At 42.5% G+C, this 16,816-nt stretch overlaps 1 protein-coding gene across 1 annotated transcript in view; it reads right to left on the reverse strand.

Moving 5' to 3' along the window:
• Positions 1-16,816, reverse strand: part of mctp1a (multiple C2 domains, transmembrane 1a) — a 127,894-nt gene that overhangs the window by 18,560 nt on the left and 92,518 nt on the right. The window contains exons 16-17 of the mRNA XM_070903624.1: positions 15,923-16,039; positions 5,180-5,236 (exon numbers count right to left, since the gene is read on the reverse strand). Coding sequence (XP_070759725.1) covers positions 5,180-5,236; positions 15,923-16,039 — 174 coding nt within the window. The remainder of the gene's footprint in view (positions 1-5,179; positions 5,237-15,922; positions 16,040-16,816) is intronic.

The raw sequence follows: 16,816 nt of genomic DNA on the forward strand, positions 1-16,816 counted from the left end.
AAACTTGCACTGTTTTTAACCATATTCACACTGAGACAAAGTGTGTCTCTTATTTAACATTACATGGAGCAGAGAGAGCCAAGGCACTTGCTTAATGATACACAGAAGAAGAGACAGTAGCTGAGACAGAGATGGGGAGAGAAAGACAAGAGACAGATTGATACAAAAAGACAAACAGAGAGACAATGTATGTTAAACCTGATAGCTGAACATGACTGTGAGGCCTGCAGGATGAGAACTGGATGGTGCGCTGATACTAGCCGTTAGCCAGGAGATATATACCTGCCGGAGAACCGTCGATAAAGACACACGTGCACGATTGTGTGTGTGCATACATGTGTGTGTGTGTGCATGAGTCATGCCTACAGCAGAGAAAGCAGCCCATGGTGGAATGGCTGTCTCAGCACTATAGATGAGGAGGACAAAGAGATACTGTGGTGCAGGAAGGTGGTTGTGTTGCAGGAGGGATGAAGGAACAGAGGATCATATCATATCATATGCTCAGTCTTAAGACCTCCGAAAGAGAAAAATAAATGCAATATAGCATAAAATTTGACCACTGGTTGAGTGGGAATTGCTACATCAAGACTATTCATTTTGTGTCATGCAAGTTGTACATGAGTCATACACTCTTAAATCATTTAAAACTTTTTAAGTCTATAAGGCATAACTATAATCAGCTGGTGCCTCAGCAGGTCGAAAATAACAATGAAAAAACAGCACATAGGTTACTGTTTGACCCCAGTCTGGTATGGAAACAGATTTCAGTGCTGGTTAATATGGAAAGCCTTTGGGAATTTGTCCATAAATAAGATTAACAAGGACTTTTCATTTCAGTATAAATAAAATTTTACAGATCAATGTGTTTAAGCTAATGAATAACATCTACTCTTTATTTACCATCAACTTTGCACATGAGGGAGGGAATAAGAAAATAAGCAAGGAAAATAATTTTTTTGAATGTGCAAATGGTATGTCTGTCTGTCTGTCTGTGTGTGTGTGTGTGTGTGTGTGTGTGTGTGTGTGTGTGTGTGTGCGCGCGCGAAATATAGATAGATAGACATAGAGAGAGAAAGAGAGAGGCAGTGCACCAAGCAGTAAGCCCGTGAGCAGGACATGATTGCAGTGTGTATCTTATCTGTGTCAGGTCCTCCTGAGGCTAGTGGAGCCTAGCTGAGCGGAGCACGAGCGCTTCAGTGACCAGTCAACCATGTGAGGGTAATCTCCTCACTCCTTCAGTCTCTCTCTCTCTCTCTCTCTCTCTCTCTCTCTCTCTCCCTCTCTCTCTCCCTTTTTCCAGTAAGCCCCCCCTCTGGGAGGCAGCTGAGCCACTGCACTCACAAAAGCGAGACGCTCACAATACACAAACACATTTACGGACACAAACACTCACACCCATGCAGGGCCTAAAGGTGATTGCCTCATGCCAGCTCTGGACAGTGAGCCCGCAGGTGAGAGGAGACATCACAGGCTACATTGCACACTGCAGCCTGTAAATAAAAGAATGAGTAGCATGTTTCTGCTATCTCACACTGTCCAAGTCCCACAATGTTACTTTGAGCTGAATTGGAAGATACTGAAAAGGTCCATAAAGGTATTAAGGGACACATATTTTAAAATAAGACAGAAAAGAAACAAAACATGAATTTGTTTTGTCTCTGGGTGTAGGGATGGTTGAGGTGACAAGAAGGCATAGATACTTGGACGCAAATACTTCCAGGTCATTTAAAAGATAGTTTTCAAGGCAGATATTTTGACATCATAGCAGAAAATCACAGGTGTAACTAAAAACACATAATTGCTGCTATTTTTTTAGTAGTTTTTACCAGTTCCAGGGCCCTGGTACTGGGCCACTTGGATTTTTTGAGTTGATTTGAACTCTCTACAGATAATTTTCCAAAACAAAGCAAATAATTTCAAATGACAACTACATCTCCGATAATATTCCAGTAAAATAAATATTACTAGGAAAGTGACGGCATATGGGGGGGCTAAGTGAATTACATGTCAAAGTTAAGATCCAGTGGGCTTTAATTCCATTTCTAGTATTACATCTGTGCAGTTGGTGAACTTCAGCATATTAGAGATCGTAATCATATGCATTTTATTAATAAGGTGTATTTAGCTATAGTGCATTGAATACATTTTCAGAACACATTCAAAAAGACAGAAAAGTTGAATGGACTACGATCTCCACTCAACCTGAATTCAATATTTGCAAGACTTAATGCAAAGGGTTCTGGATAAAGCCATGGTGGTTCTATTGAATTATTTGAATCTATGAAAACCCTATTTACGATCTAAACTTCTTTATTGTACCATGCTGACATCCTTTCATGCGGAATATACGTAATACGGGTTATTTCTAAGCATACAATTTGAATAACTTTGTGTCTCACATCTATGTATTGGAACACTACACACACATGTACTTTGAAGGAGAAAAGGTACATCTGAAACTTTCCACCATGTTTGAATTAGTTTTATTGAAAATGGAGGTTACAAACTGGGGCAGTATACTGTGTATGCACTGTGTGTGTAGGCAATAAGAATCAAGCAACATTCCATGTTGAAGGTCAGCGCGCACACACACACACAAACACACAGTATGTAGGAGGAGGGGAAGGAGGAGAAGAAGAAAAAAAATTAGTTCATGTCTAACATTCTTTCACCCTTCAAGAGCCTGCCTGCTTGGCTTTAACAACTGAGCCGTCCCCATCAATTAGTCTAGATGCTGGACTTTCATTGAGATTAAGTGACTAATATCAGTGCTTGCTCACAAGAAAGACACTTTTCACGTCTGCCCAACAATCTGTTAAGTCAAAACACATGTGGTGATCCAAGGCAAAAAGCCTGCAAGGGGTCCTCTATGCAATGAAAAACAGGTGCTCTACTTTTTGGCCATGTAATACCCCATTTAGCCTCTGGAGCAAAGGTTATCCAGCTAATAGCTGCCTTGTGGTGCACTGGGAAGAGCCGTGCACATGGCCGGAGTAAACATCTGGGACGGATTGTACATACTTGCAACATATGCTTCAAGTTCAATTAAAATGAGGCCTTGGCATATTTATTCATCTTTTTTCCCCTCTCCTCTCTCTCTCTGTTGCTCTTTCTCTTCTTCCCTCCCTCCCCTATAGGCCTGTGCCATAAAAGAGGCCTCCTTTGACCCGTCCTTTATACTTACTCATACAATCTGAAGCTGTACCTCATATCCAATGTAAAATACCTCATATCCAATGTAAGAGACAAATTTGTTAAGCCTTGAAACTCCATTTGTTCTGCACTTAACCAGGTTGGAGAGAGAGCAATGGGAAAAGAGAGAGAGAGAGAGCGAGAGAGAGCGAGAGAGAGAGAGAGAGAGAGAGAGAGAGAGAGAGAGTCAGAATGAAAAAGAAAAAAAGGCAGGGAAGGGGACAATTGAGGGAAGGGTAGAAGGAGAGTGGGAGGGGAGAGACATGTAGGCAAAGAAAAAAAGAAAAATGCCCCCTTTTCAACTTCCCTACAGCTCAAATGAAATGCTAACAGTTGAGGGGAGCAATAGATCAAAATGTATGAAGCCAGAGTTGGTAAATTGTAGCCTTTGTGGCGGCTGTGCTATCCAGCATCCCAGCCCTGTGTGAACACAGAGAGCAAGGCCCTCTTATGTGGAATAATCAGTTTGGCACCAAATCTGACGGAGGCCACAGAAGCTGCTGCTGCACCTCATTTCAATATGAAAGTCCAAAATGTATTTCATATAATCTGCAGCTTTTCAAATGCCTGTATTTTTATTTTTTCCCTGAGAGGAGGTAGGAAATGCAATGATGGAGGACAGACGTAAAGAAGGGGGTAAAAAGAAAAAAAAAAAAAAAAAAAGGTTCAAGGTTGCCTGGTGCATATCTTCACTCAGTGGCCCCCTGTACATTTCAGCCTTGGAACTTCACAGCCATGAAACTTTGCTTCTGCATCGCTGTGGGAGAGGATGTAATGTTTGCGTATCTTTGTGTGCTCATCGCCCAACTGGCTGCTGACTGGCTGACTTACTGGTGGGATGACTATTTGACCATCTGCACTATAAATGTGTTTTTTTAACCCTTTTGTTGCAGTCTTGCACTTATGACCCTTCAAAAACGGGAGAGGTTGTAGCGAGGTTGCAGTTGCATTAGTAAATTCAGCGTACCGAGTGTCCTCAGGCAAAATAATTTTCAGATATCAAATTGCCTGGTCAAAGGCCTTTACAATTACCATTGCAAACGGCCAGAGTTTTTCTCCAAAAAGATTACCAAAACAGACCATGCAATTTACCACATCTTAGCCTACTAACCTTTATATTGCTGGAGTGTGGCTGTAAGGCATCACGTATCAGTTCAAGTAATTTCAGATTCCAGATTGCTCAGTCAAGGTAGTTCACGGCCTTCACAGTCAAAGATTTGGACTTCACTTTAAAGCTCAAGTTATAATTGTGTCCCTGTTTAACACTGCTCAAGTCTCATCAGACCAGAGAATCACACAGAAAATAGTTTTCCTTTCAAATGTGCCTCACCAAAAACCAGACAATACAGTGGGAGGATAAAGAGCTGTACCATTTCAATTACCATTCCCAAGTGGAACATTGACAAGGCACTGTATCCCTTCCAGTGGCATTTGTTTCAGTAGCTGTTCCTACAGTGTAAACGAGCGGAGGCAGTAAAGCAGCCACCTGTTGTTACCTGATAGTGTCTGGACAAGCCCAGATGCTGTTTTACTGGGACATAAAGGAGCGGTGAATGGACCTAAATAGCTAACTAAGCACTTTATATGGGTGCATGTTGTCAGGAAGCAGGGCTGAAGCACAACGTTAGTAACGTAAATTCGACACAGTGTTATATGAAGAGAAAAATGAGGATACAAAACTGCAGTAAAAAACCAAAGCAAAGCAAACCGCAAGGAAGAAAGGTGAGGAATGTGCCGTGTATATACCTACAGAGAAAAGATTTCAAAAGGTTAAAAGGTTGTACAATCTTTGTACATGTGTTTGTGCCTCAGGCAGCGAGAATTACTGAACAGGGGAGGAGATGGGAGGGGAAGATGGAGTCATTTCGCTCGTCTGTTTGTGTTTCCGGTGTTTCAAGCAGTGGCAACCCCTCCTGAGGCAGTGCACGTAAGTGTGTGCGTGTGTGTGTGTGTTGGTGTGTGCATCCCTGACACAAGACATAATTACCTTGTCATCTTTGTCAAAATCCTCATCCTCGTCCTCGAGCAGGTCCTCCACCGCTTGCTGACAGTTGCAAGAAAAAAGAGAAATAAAAATGTTTATGCAACAGCTATAGTACAGATAAATATTAGATAACACAGGGTTAACATCATCAAAACAGCCAAAGAGGCATACTAAAGCTGATTGGTTATGCTTATGTCTGGCAAGAGTTTGTTAATGAGTATGGAAAGCAAGCATAAGACAACTATTGGATTGGTGTGTGCTAATATGTCACGAGCCTCAGAATGGTTTAGAATTTAATTTTAGAAACATGCTGTTGTTCAAATGTGTTGACACTTCTGGAAATGTAAGCAAATGCTCTGGCTTTGAATTTCAACGGGCTGAGGATTAAAGTCTATTCATCCACTCAAATCGCATCGCACAAAAGCATTTAAATCTTATACCATTCAGCGGGACGAGACAGCAGAACTCTTCTTCTTCTGATTCTGCTCGGTCTCTCTTCTGACCTCTTTAACCTTTGCACTCGTCTCTCACCTCTATACGTCAGCCTCCCTATTGCTATGCATTCATCTATCTACCGTTTCACATCCTCTCACAGAGCGATGCTCCATGAGAGAAGAGGGAAGAAAGCCTGCAGCACAGAGAGCAAGGCACAAAGAACAGCAACTATGTGCTTCAGTGGTCCACAACCGATGAAACCGGAGCTGGCGTAGCTCTGAAGCCTCAAGATACCATGATACATACTGTACAACACAAAGAAAACAGACTTATGTGGATACACATACTGTGCAACATAACAATGCACATGCATGTTGTAGCCTATTCAGTAATAGACTTTTTACATTGAAATGTCGTAGAAAAATGAACATAACATCACATACAGCTCAGACCTCTACCTGTATATGAAAAGCAACAAATAAACAAATGTCTTGGCATGAATGGAAAGCCCTGAACCAACAAGAGCAGCTTGGGCCACTGTGTTCAGTGATACTATATCTGATTAGTGTTTGATGAAACAGTACTTGAGTTGTGTGTCTTTGTGAGCATTCACTAGTCCATGTGTGTAGTCTGAAGCCATTGAGGCGAAAACCAAAGATCACTGCCGCATCTCTTATCCAACCTCTTTCTGTCAATCACACATCAAAGCTACAAGGTCATATTGTTGCTCTCAATTTACATAAACAAACAGCCATATCATAAGCCCTACAGCTGTCAACCTCAGCATTCATCTGCTCTCATTGTTGTTCTGCGTTACCAAACCCAACGCCCCCCCCCCCCCAAAAAAAAAAACCCTTTGCCCAGCCTCAACATCACCACAGACCCCTAACCACCTCCAGAACAGTGCAAAACTAGTTTGGAGAAATCCAAAAATCATTACTTAACAAGACAATAGCTTTTGTCCTTTTTGTTTTTCATTGGAATAAGGGGGAAACTATGTGGCGGCTGACATAAGCCTCTTATGTAAATGCAGCTTCCCACACAAACAAAGAGGAGTTCAGAACAGCAGAGTTGAGAGGGTAGAGTCAATAGTGCGTGTGTGTGTGTGTATTTGTGTGTGCGTTCTATCAATAGCTCAGAGTCACTAGGGCAAAGTGTTGTGCATGTATGCATGGCACTCCTCGTTTCAACTGTCTGACTGTATAGCAACTGGTTATTCCCAGTTCACTGAGACTCCATCAGCGTCTAGGCAAATAAGCCTGACTCTTAACAGTTCAGAATCTCCTTATTGATACATTCACTACTACAGTACACAAATACCAGAGAGGGAATTCTCGCGCTCAGCCGAGGCAAAAGATGTAGACGTGATACTGTAAAATGAAAGCCTTCTGGCATCTCTAAGCAAATGAACTATAACTGTTTATAAAGTCATCATGGTTCCTCCCAAATCCTTTCACCCGTGCCAAAATACAAACATAATGGATTCATCCACACAGAGGCTTTACTAGGGCACGCCTGGCACACGCTCCAAACTTTAAACAAAGGGAATGAGCATGAGCTAGCTGGAGAAGCATGACCTAGAGAGACAGAGAGAATGATAGAGTCGTTTGTCTCCCTCTGCTCTCCGCTCTGCTTTCTCTCCTCTATTGCCTCTGGTTACAGAGAGAAGTCATGTTTCCCGCAATGAGACACAGTGTAAAATTAATAAATAAAAAGACATGGAACATGTCATCTGCCCTGAAGATTGCCACGGCTAAATGTGCGCACTGAAGCTACTGTCTCAGTAAGGGAGGATATAAATTACCTCAGTGCAGCCGATGAATTCCAAACATCTTTCTTTCTTTCTCTCCCTCTACCTCTCTCTCCATTTGCCTCATTCTTTCTCTCTTTCTAAGACCTGTTTGGTGTATGATATCATTTGTCTGCTTATCCCCCCATTATCATGTTGTTTGAATTACTATCATTACAGCACGGCAGCATCAAAGCCTTGCTGTAGACAGGATCGTGTAGAGCTCATATTGCCTGCAGAGCTGCTCCAGTCAATTCAATATCTACTGAGGTGGGGATTAACATATTCAGACCTATTCAAATGATACAGGGATGATGCAGGCTACTCTTACAGATTACACTGTGCCCCATAAATACATACAAAGATGATGATAATATAAAATACACAAAAAGAATGACATTGAGAGTTCAAACGACTGTGAAAGTATGAATGCATCTGTTTGGCCCTTAGTGGCTTATACCTAAAAAGCTGATTTGGAAGAATTAAGTTTCTGTTGCATTGGCTCAGATCCCAGCACACACTCTGCTATATCTGATTTCTTCTCTCTTACTGTACTTTCCATCAACGCAAAATACTGTCGGTCAAAGGACGAACTGCTGTCCATTAAAATTAAGTGGGGAAAAAAGAATTGCGCATTACCTGTCTTTACTCTGAATGAAATTTTTGATCATGTGAGTGAATGACTTAATCTTTAATGACACTACAATCAAAATAATAGAGCAACCAAACCAAATCATAGAGGTGGTGTAGCATCCTCTTGTTTTGATGTCTGGAATTCTTCAGTGCATCTTTGCATGACTATTGCTTTACTCTATTTGGTGACTGATACTGTGACACTTTGCATCTTCATGTTAGCACTTATTTACATTCAGCCTTACAGAGCCAGATCTTTCTCTACCATTTCCTGTTGCCTGAATAGAATTGAAAAAAAGTCTGGCAAAAGGAACCTAAGGTAGACAAAAAGTCCAGAGAGAGTGTTTGGATCTAATGTTTGAGTGAGTGAATCCTTGCTGCAGACTGATTGACTACGATGTGATAAACAAGTTGTAAAAGTTGTAAAAAAAAAACAAACAAACATACAAAAAAAAAAACATATTTATTTTTTCAAGGACTGTCTATCCAGTAGAAATGTCTGATAGCCTATTGATTCCCGAGAGGAAAACTTGTGTATTCTCCTTTTGCCTCCACAGGGAGGTTCTTGCACGCTGTCAACAGCACGACAGCATCCCTAGTGCCTTTTCAAGGACAGAGCGCTCACTCTTTGGGTCACAAGGGATCATTACTGTGACCTTCTGCTTACAGGATAGTCTCACAGCTCTGTAATGTTAGTGAGTGTTACTATCACATCAATGTTATGGTGATGTGATAGTAAAGGTGATCTTAAGTCCTTTAACTTAAATCAGGGCAGCATTTGCTGCTGTGCAGTATCTGTAGTCTTTAATTTAAAATTGGCCAATGTTGATTTATGTCCAGTTGTAAACTCCTCACTCTCCTAATTTGAACAAAGTTAACTGACTTTGAAGTATGGTTGTGATGCAGAGCGAAATGAGCAAAACAAGTTTTAAACTGAGGTTACAGGCAAGGATAACCCTGGTTTAGAAATATAGAAAATATTTTCCGAGCATTAAACCCAAAGAATTAAGAAGTTGCTAACTAACTAATTAACTAGACATACTCATCCATACTTGTTTATCTAAAGTGAAACACACAGGAGTCAGGAACACAAAAACTGAAATTCGAGTGGATGGATGCAAGAGAATACTGTTTGGATCAATGAAACAAGTGCACACGCACACTCCACAGAGGGAAAGTCAAAATCTACTACCTGAAGTAGTAGCCACATCATTTTCACCCTCCTCTGAAATGCCTCCTTGCTCGCCCCTCTCTCTCCCTGGCCGGGCTGAGTTCCACTATCTCCCCTCCTAACCTTCCCAATGACAGCCGCAGGGGGAATTGACGCCGAGGCAGACATCCCGGCGAACATGAAGATATACTTTCTCCTCCTTTTTTCTCCCATTCCTCTATCCCTCCCTCCCTCCATCCTCCTGCTGCTCTTCCTCTTTGATACGTGAGGGGGTTTTAACCTCTCCAGCTGCTGAGGTTTGGCCGACTGGCTGGCTGGGGGATCTCAAGGCCCTACTTGGTATGCACTGTCCATGAGTGTATGTGTGTGTGTGTGTGCGTGTGTGCATATTGCCTACACCACAGTTTCTGCAGACTGAGGGAGGGCTGTGCTTCCGATAAGGGCTGCTGGCTGAGCCAGGCTGACCCACGCGGGCCCTTCACAAGCTGTCAGAGCCGTGGCCCTCAGAGGGGGGCCCTTCCATCTGCACTGCCCCAGCCTGGGCTCACCCAGCAGGGGGCTAGATAGGGGTGAGGCCGGGGTGCTACCGGAGCTGGAGGCTGGGGGTGGGGGTGAGAAGGGCGGCTCCATATTCATGAAAGCAACACCAAATCTGTGAGCACTGGAAAAGATTGAGTTTCGGGATAGTAATGTGAGTGTCGCTAACACAATGTACATTTCTCATTGCTTATTTGATGACAAATCAGCAAGTATGTTTAGTTAGAGATTCAGCAGCTATCCAGAGGAAATCACAATCTTACTCCATGCTCCACTGGCATTGTTGAGATAGTCAGTAAATACAGTAAAATCCATGATAAGATGTTTGTCCTCCTCAGACAGATGATACTGTCTTGTCTTATGGTTTTCCATACTCAGTTGTGGAAAACAGAGCTAGAGCTGGTATACTTGATGTGCAATCTATTGCACGCAAACACACTCACATCTGTAGGCTTGAGCTCAAGGTTTAAACTGAAAAACTCACAAACAGCTACAGTGGGCGTACTGTATAGACAAAACAACAACAAGCGCTGCGGCAGACACCCGGAGCTCCTGACGTTGTTAGCAAAGAGCACAGACAGTTACAAAGGTTCAGTGTGATGAAGGAAGTTAGACAAATGGAGTGAAAGGAGGAGAGAGAGAGAGACAACATGATGAAAAGGGAGGCTGGGAGGATTCTGCAGTGGCATTCCTGATGCTCCCGATGCTCCCGTCCCGCTTCAAACTATGCCCGTTGCCTGTCTTCCTGCCTGCCAGCCTGCCATCCTATCTGCCAGTTTAGCAGAGACAGAGAGGCAGCGAGAGGAGCAGAGAGGAGCAGAGAGGAGCAGAGATGAGCGCGGTGATGCCGGGGCGGCACGGGGGAAATCAGTGGGGCACAGGCGCTCCCAGTTAAAAGTGACATGACCTTTTGATTTTGTCACCTGTCACCAACTGCCATGTCTGACTCCGCACTGAGGAGTGCCTGCCATCCACCGCTGTTTTCCTCTGCCTCCGTCTCTCTCTGTCGCTCCGTCTCTCTGAATGCCTCTCTGTCTTTTTCTGTCTCTTGCTCCCACTTCATCTCCTATTCCCGTTCTGCTTTTCTTTCCAGAGTTGTGGTTTTATGGGGAAAAAGTGGAGGTGTGACTCTCTGGAGAAGTTGAGGTATAATAGGCAGCATTTTCTCTTTTCTTTCCAGCTTTCCTAATATTTACTCTTTGCTACCTGTGTTGTGCGTGGCTCTTAATGAGGGCAGATGTCAAGGCAGAGTGTGTTTAGAGACGCAGAAAAGTTTTTTTTTTTTGAGATGCAAAACCAGGGAGAAAATAGAATAGATAAAAATGGCAATGAAGTCTTGTTCTTGAAACGATACAATGCTCCAATAAAATCATACATTAATACTGTGTTGGAAATAAACCTGTTTCTTTTTACACTAATGAACAATGTGCCGCTGTCACACTGAGTGCTTCACAGTCAGGAAAGTAAAGATTAAACTACTACAAGTAGAACTATGTGGATTTAAACAAATACAAAATGACAATATCAGTAAAAAAAACCTTAGTCAATTATCTTATTTTGAAGGATGAATAAGTGATATCAGAGATTAAACTCTGTATTTGTATCTAACTCAGGATGAAGAGTGTCGAAAATAGTCAGCTTTAGCTCGCCGTTGAAGGCATGTCTGTAAATGTGAAGTATCTTCAGGCCATTAAGGTCTCCTCTTCTGTAATGGGTTGGCGGATCCAGTGGGTGAATCTATGTAATGGTTTGAAGCATGGGATAAAGAGGATGGTTCTCCAGTGTCACAAGGCCTAATTGCCCATCATCCAGTGGTAGAAAGAGACATCACCATGTTCTGTATGTGCCCTCTACGACAGCCTGCACTGAAATTAACACCTTCGTAACATCTGGTAAGGGCCTTTCTGGGCCAACAGAACAGCAAGGAAGGATTTCTATTGGGAAGTCTCTGCTCCTTAATTTCAACGCGCATCATATACACTCTCATGCAAGCAGGCACACGCATGAATACGACACACTGCTATGAAAAAGATACGCGTGCACATACGCCTTCCAGCCTTTTTCTCTTCCAGCAGAGCTGCCTGTCCTCTGGTTGACCGAGCCCGGCCTACTGGCAGCTTCCTTTGCAACAGGCTTGGGATGCATCTAAGCCCCAAACTGTTCCAGGTTTCAAAACAAGATAGATATGGAGAGGACAGGACCATGTCATTAAAGTGCTTCATTGATAGTAAATTACCAGCTTTGAATGTCAAGGTAAAAGCAGTTTCATACTCTGCATATATTCAAAAGCATAAAAGGTCCTCTTCTTTGTTTGTTTATTTCAGTGAGCATGTTACAGCATGACACACAGGTCAGCTAACAGTGTTGAAGAGTCAGGTTTCACAGGTCAGAGTGCTACATGATAAGAGAGGAGGTCGGCGACCTTGCTGGTGCATCGCCTCCTTTAATCGCTGTTCTGAGGACGCTCCGACTGCTTAGCAGGTACTGGTCAAGGTTGGGGCAAGGGTAAGGAGTGCTGATCCGGGATCTGTTTGCAAAGCAGCATGTAACCACACAACATCCAGTGACCCTGAGTCGTGAATTACAGCGTGTAGAGAACACTGTGTTTGTTTATTTGCTATAGACAGGGCTATGGACTGTGGTTGCGGTGTAAAATCAGAGAAGGGTCCTCAGATTGAACCCATCAGATGAAGCAAGGCCTTTCAGTTCATTAGGAAGTCTGTACTCAAGTGAATACTTTTTTTTTGCTTTCTCTCTTTCTTCCCCCACCCTATCTCTCTCTCTCTCTCTCTCTCTCTCTCTCTCTCTCTCTCTCTCACCCTTCAGAGTGAGTTCAGCTGAGATTCCTTTGGCATTACCCTCACCCCAGACTGCTGGAAAACCGCAGTGCTCCGGATGCTGACCCTTGCTCGGCTCAGCACAATGCTTTAATTTGGTGTGTTGTTTAAAGTAATTAGAAAGCCTTTTTCCCTTGTTTTCTTTTCTATTCTTTTCTGCTCTCTGCCAAGTTCAAGAGGGAAACAGTGAGTCGTCCATGACTTCAGCTTGATAAAGACTCGGAAGAGGAATCCAGGGGACCGGGAGAGGAAGCGAAGAACGCAACAGAGACTGTATGCTCTCGCTGTACCCACTTCCCCCCTGCACCGCCGCAGATTGGGAAACTCTGTCTGAAAACAAACAGGGACAGGACTCGGGGGATACTTGTGTCTGAATGCGTGTGTTAGAGTGTGTGTGTTTGTGTGTGTGTGTGTGTACAGCATTCGCAAACACAAATGCCTGAAAATAATGAATGCTTACACCAATGCACACTACTTTTACTGTACGTATTCAAATTTGACATAAGATAGTAATATTACGACTGAAACAGGCAGAGAGTTGATAAGAGGAGAGGAGAGAGAGTTCATCACATTCACCAATCCTGAGGCAGTAAGATTGCAACGGCAAGACAAGAGAGACGATGATTGTCAGAGAATCTTCTTTGTGTCGGCCGTGCTGCTCCGTACTGCTCAGCACAACTGTCACAGCGGCAAGAAAAGGAGCATTAATGGTGCTAATCTTTGACAATTAATCCCACTTTCATTGGATATATTGTTGCAAAGAACGTCTGCACACACTCGTGCATATGCAGGCTTGTGTATGCATACCCACAGGAGATAAAAACACACATATTTTTCACACACACACAAAGATAACTTTTATCTCTACGTACACACACACACTCTGTATTTTCTCACACGTATGGAAGTACCACACAAACACACACCTGGAGTAGTGACACACACTGTGTGTGTGTGTTTGCGTGAGCTGCAGTGTGAACACTTTGATTGTGCCTGAATCATAACCTTGGAATAAAAGAGAACATGTCAGACAGCAGAACACCACCGTCTTAACACACACAATATTCAGTATTCATGCATCATACACACACGTGCACTTATATCAGTTCACTACATATATGCCATTGCTATCCCATTGTCTTGCACTGCCTCTGACTATCTCATCATCAGCCCGAACCAACTTCTCTACATACTAGCCAATACCAGCGCTGGCACTCCAATCCACACATATCGAGACTGTTGAACTGTAAGAAGTACACAACTCATTGATTTAAAGCCATTGCTGATTGCGCTCATATTAGAGGGTGGAGACATTTAATTGAAAGAAGCTCAGATGTGAAACTTTGCAGCAGTGCTCTCATGGCTAAAAAAAAAAGCATTCCTGGCCTTGGTGGTTACTCAGCCCGGTGTCCCAATCAGATAAGTCCTGTAAAATGAACCGAACAATCTCAAACCACACTCTGAAGATGATGATATTGAAGCAACCTTCAGAGGCAAAAAACAAAACTCCCTCGGTTTGGACTGTAACTGGGCAAATAATCCAAAAGACGAGCTACAAGAGCTTTTAAATGGTACTGCTTCCTTTGAAACCAACCTACAGTCACAGCTGCTGGGTGTTTAACCCAAAGTCAGATTCCTGAAAACAGTGAAACAAAAAGATCCTGTCATTGCACTAATAAGTGTCCATAACTCCTCTTGTCTCAGAGCATAGGGCAACTTTGTAGAACTGAGCAGAACAGTATTCTCATACGAAAAGGCACTTGCCATACGAGTATCAACAGCATCAACATGTCTTAATGTTCCAACCAATTCCTGAAGTACTTGAGACACAATAGTCCCTTTCAAGGAGGAGAGAAAAGCAATTCTGCATGAGGTGGGAGTTACATGTACTTACTCGTATGTGAAGTGAGTGGCACATTACGAGAATATGTAACCTTTGTTGCCTCATTCTAATTAGGAAGTGCATGGGAAAAGAATATCATTAGGTCTGGATAAATACAAGCAGCAGGTGGGGGGGAAAATCGTCATGCCCGGGTTTTGTCTTAAGGCATGTGTTTTTTTTGTCAAGCAATGTCGCCATCTACAGGCGGAGAAAAATATCCTCTGAAATTTGTGCCATTCACAAATTAAGTGTTTGATTTAGTCTGTGGACCTACTAGCTACTGCAAACCTTTAATTCTTGACTAAACTGACTATATCAAGTTTAAATACCGTAATTTCCAGCATGTACTACAAACTAGTGTATATCCAGCAGGTTATTGTTAAGTAACAGAAGGCTTGTATCTGTCTCACAGGGGTTGTCTTTTGCTGATTATTGTCAACTTTTTAAATGAACAAATATGGAAATAGAGGCTTACAAATAGAGAAGCTTAGCTCTGAAGACTTACCAAATACATCCGTGTGGTAAATTATGTACAGTTCACATCTAATTCCATTTTTATGTGTAATATTACAATGACACAGCAATGAGATTTGGTTCATCATAATGACTGAATTTAATATCTCTTCCAAATCCAATCCAATCTAACCCAAAGAATCCTTATGAGGAGATAAATATACACATATAGAAGGCGAGAGACTGCAAGAAAATCTGAGGTCTGTTAACTGGTTATTTCCAACTGAGTCTTGGAAAAAAGGCACTTATTAAAATTAATCACTTCATTGTTCACGCTCACTCCATAGTCCAGCTCTCTCTCTCGTTTTCACTCTCTACTCTCCAAATGTGGCTGGCCATGATTAAAACATGTCTGTTTCTCCATGACATTGCTTTGACATCATTTAATTGGTATAAGAGATAAAAATAAATGAATTAAATAAATATACTACCAGGTAAGTGGCGTAACGTAGCTCAAGGTGACAGCCTATTATTTCTCCCCTTTCTTTGCCTCAAAGAAGGCAATGTGAGAAATGTGAGATTGGACTGAAAATGCAGCTCCTCAAGGGGCAGATGGAGGTTTTTTTTTTATTTCAGAAAAAATTCAGCTCAGATTTCTTTAAATTAAATTCCAATTTTGCTCAAAGTTTACGACTGCAATTTAGTCAAAAGGTGTATTTTAAATGAGTTCGTAATACGCTTGACTTGTTGTATGTTACTTTCTTACTCATCCGTACATCTATACTGATCATAGTATACTATACTACTACTATAGTATCGTATCACAAATATGTATTGTTTGTATTAACTCCAGTATCAAAGGAATGAAATGTGTGAATATGTGATTAATGTCGTAATTCAAACCAGAGCGTAATGAATAAATCCATGAAATAATGGTGCCTGAGTTTTAACCCTGCATTGTGGAAAGATGCTTTTATCGTGAAATGAAAGCAGCGATGGGGTTACTCACCACGTCTTGCCTGGTATCCTTCCCCGATGCGATGAGGATATAGTTCCAGGCCAAAGGCAGCAGCAAAGCCAGAGGAATCATATAGAGTTCAAAATTCCAAACAACGATGACAAAAAGCTGAAGACAGAGAAAAAGACAAAACCGTGAGCACAAGAAAAGTGAGAACAAAAAAGGGAGAACAGTGTGAGCTGAGAATGTATACATTCAAGACCCCATATTGACCCTAGTGAGGCAAACTCTTGAGAACGTACGCCGACCATATGTGCAATTGGAAACGACGCACATTCAAACACATTCATATGCAGAATCATAACCACCATGGAACAAAGCGTAAAAATAAGACTGGGCTTCAACAAAAGGTACAGGCCTGGTGTCAGTGAGCCTAGGTTCAACACCCTGACCCTAAAGGCTTTCTGGGCCTTCAGCTGAGGACGAGGACGATGAGGAGGATGAGTATGAGCCGTCAGAGCCTCTTTCCTCCTTGCCAATCATCCCAGAGGCTGAGGTCATGTACTGTTTTCAGCCGCAGCACGTCAAAGCTGACCCTTCCATACTCAGCCCCAAACCCCAGCATCTGACCTCACACACCCCACACCCCGAGACCCTAACCCTGTCACTCCAAGTCCCAATACCCTCTCTCTTACCCCAAAAGACTCGTATGCCCCATCTCTAACCTTCTCTGCACCCATCTGCCAAAACCATAACCTCTATACCTCCCCTCTCATCACCAAACAAGAAAAGTACCACCTAAAAATTAACCTTTCCTAAAACCCTGTATTCTGGTTTTGGCAGGGCTCTGACAACAGATTATTGCGCTGGTTGGGAGGCGATATATGTGGGAAAGTAAAATTGCTAATGATGGAAGCTTGTTATTTTATGCCGGCATTGTGTCAA

This window comes from Enoplosus armatus, chromosome 4 (assembly GCF_043641665.1).
Source record: "Enoplosus armatus isolate fEnoArm2 chromosome 4, fEnoArm2.hap1, whole genome shotgun sequence".
Lineage (NCBI taxonomy): Eukaryota > Metazoa > Chordata > Actinopteri > Centrarchiformes > Enoplosidae > Enoplosus > Enoplosus armatus.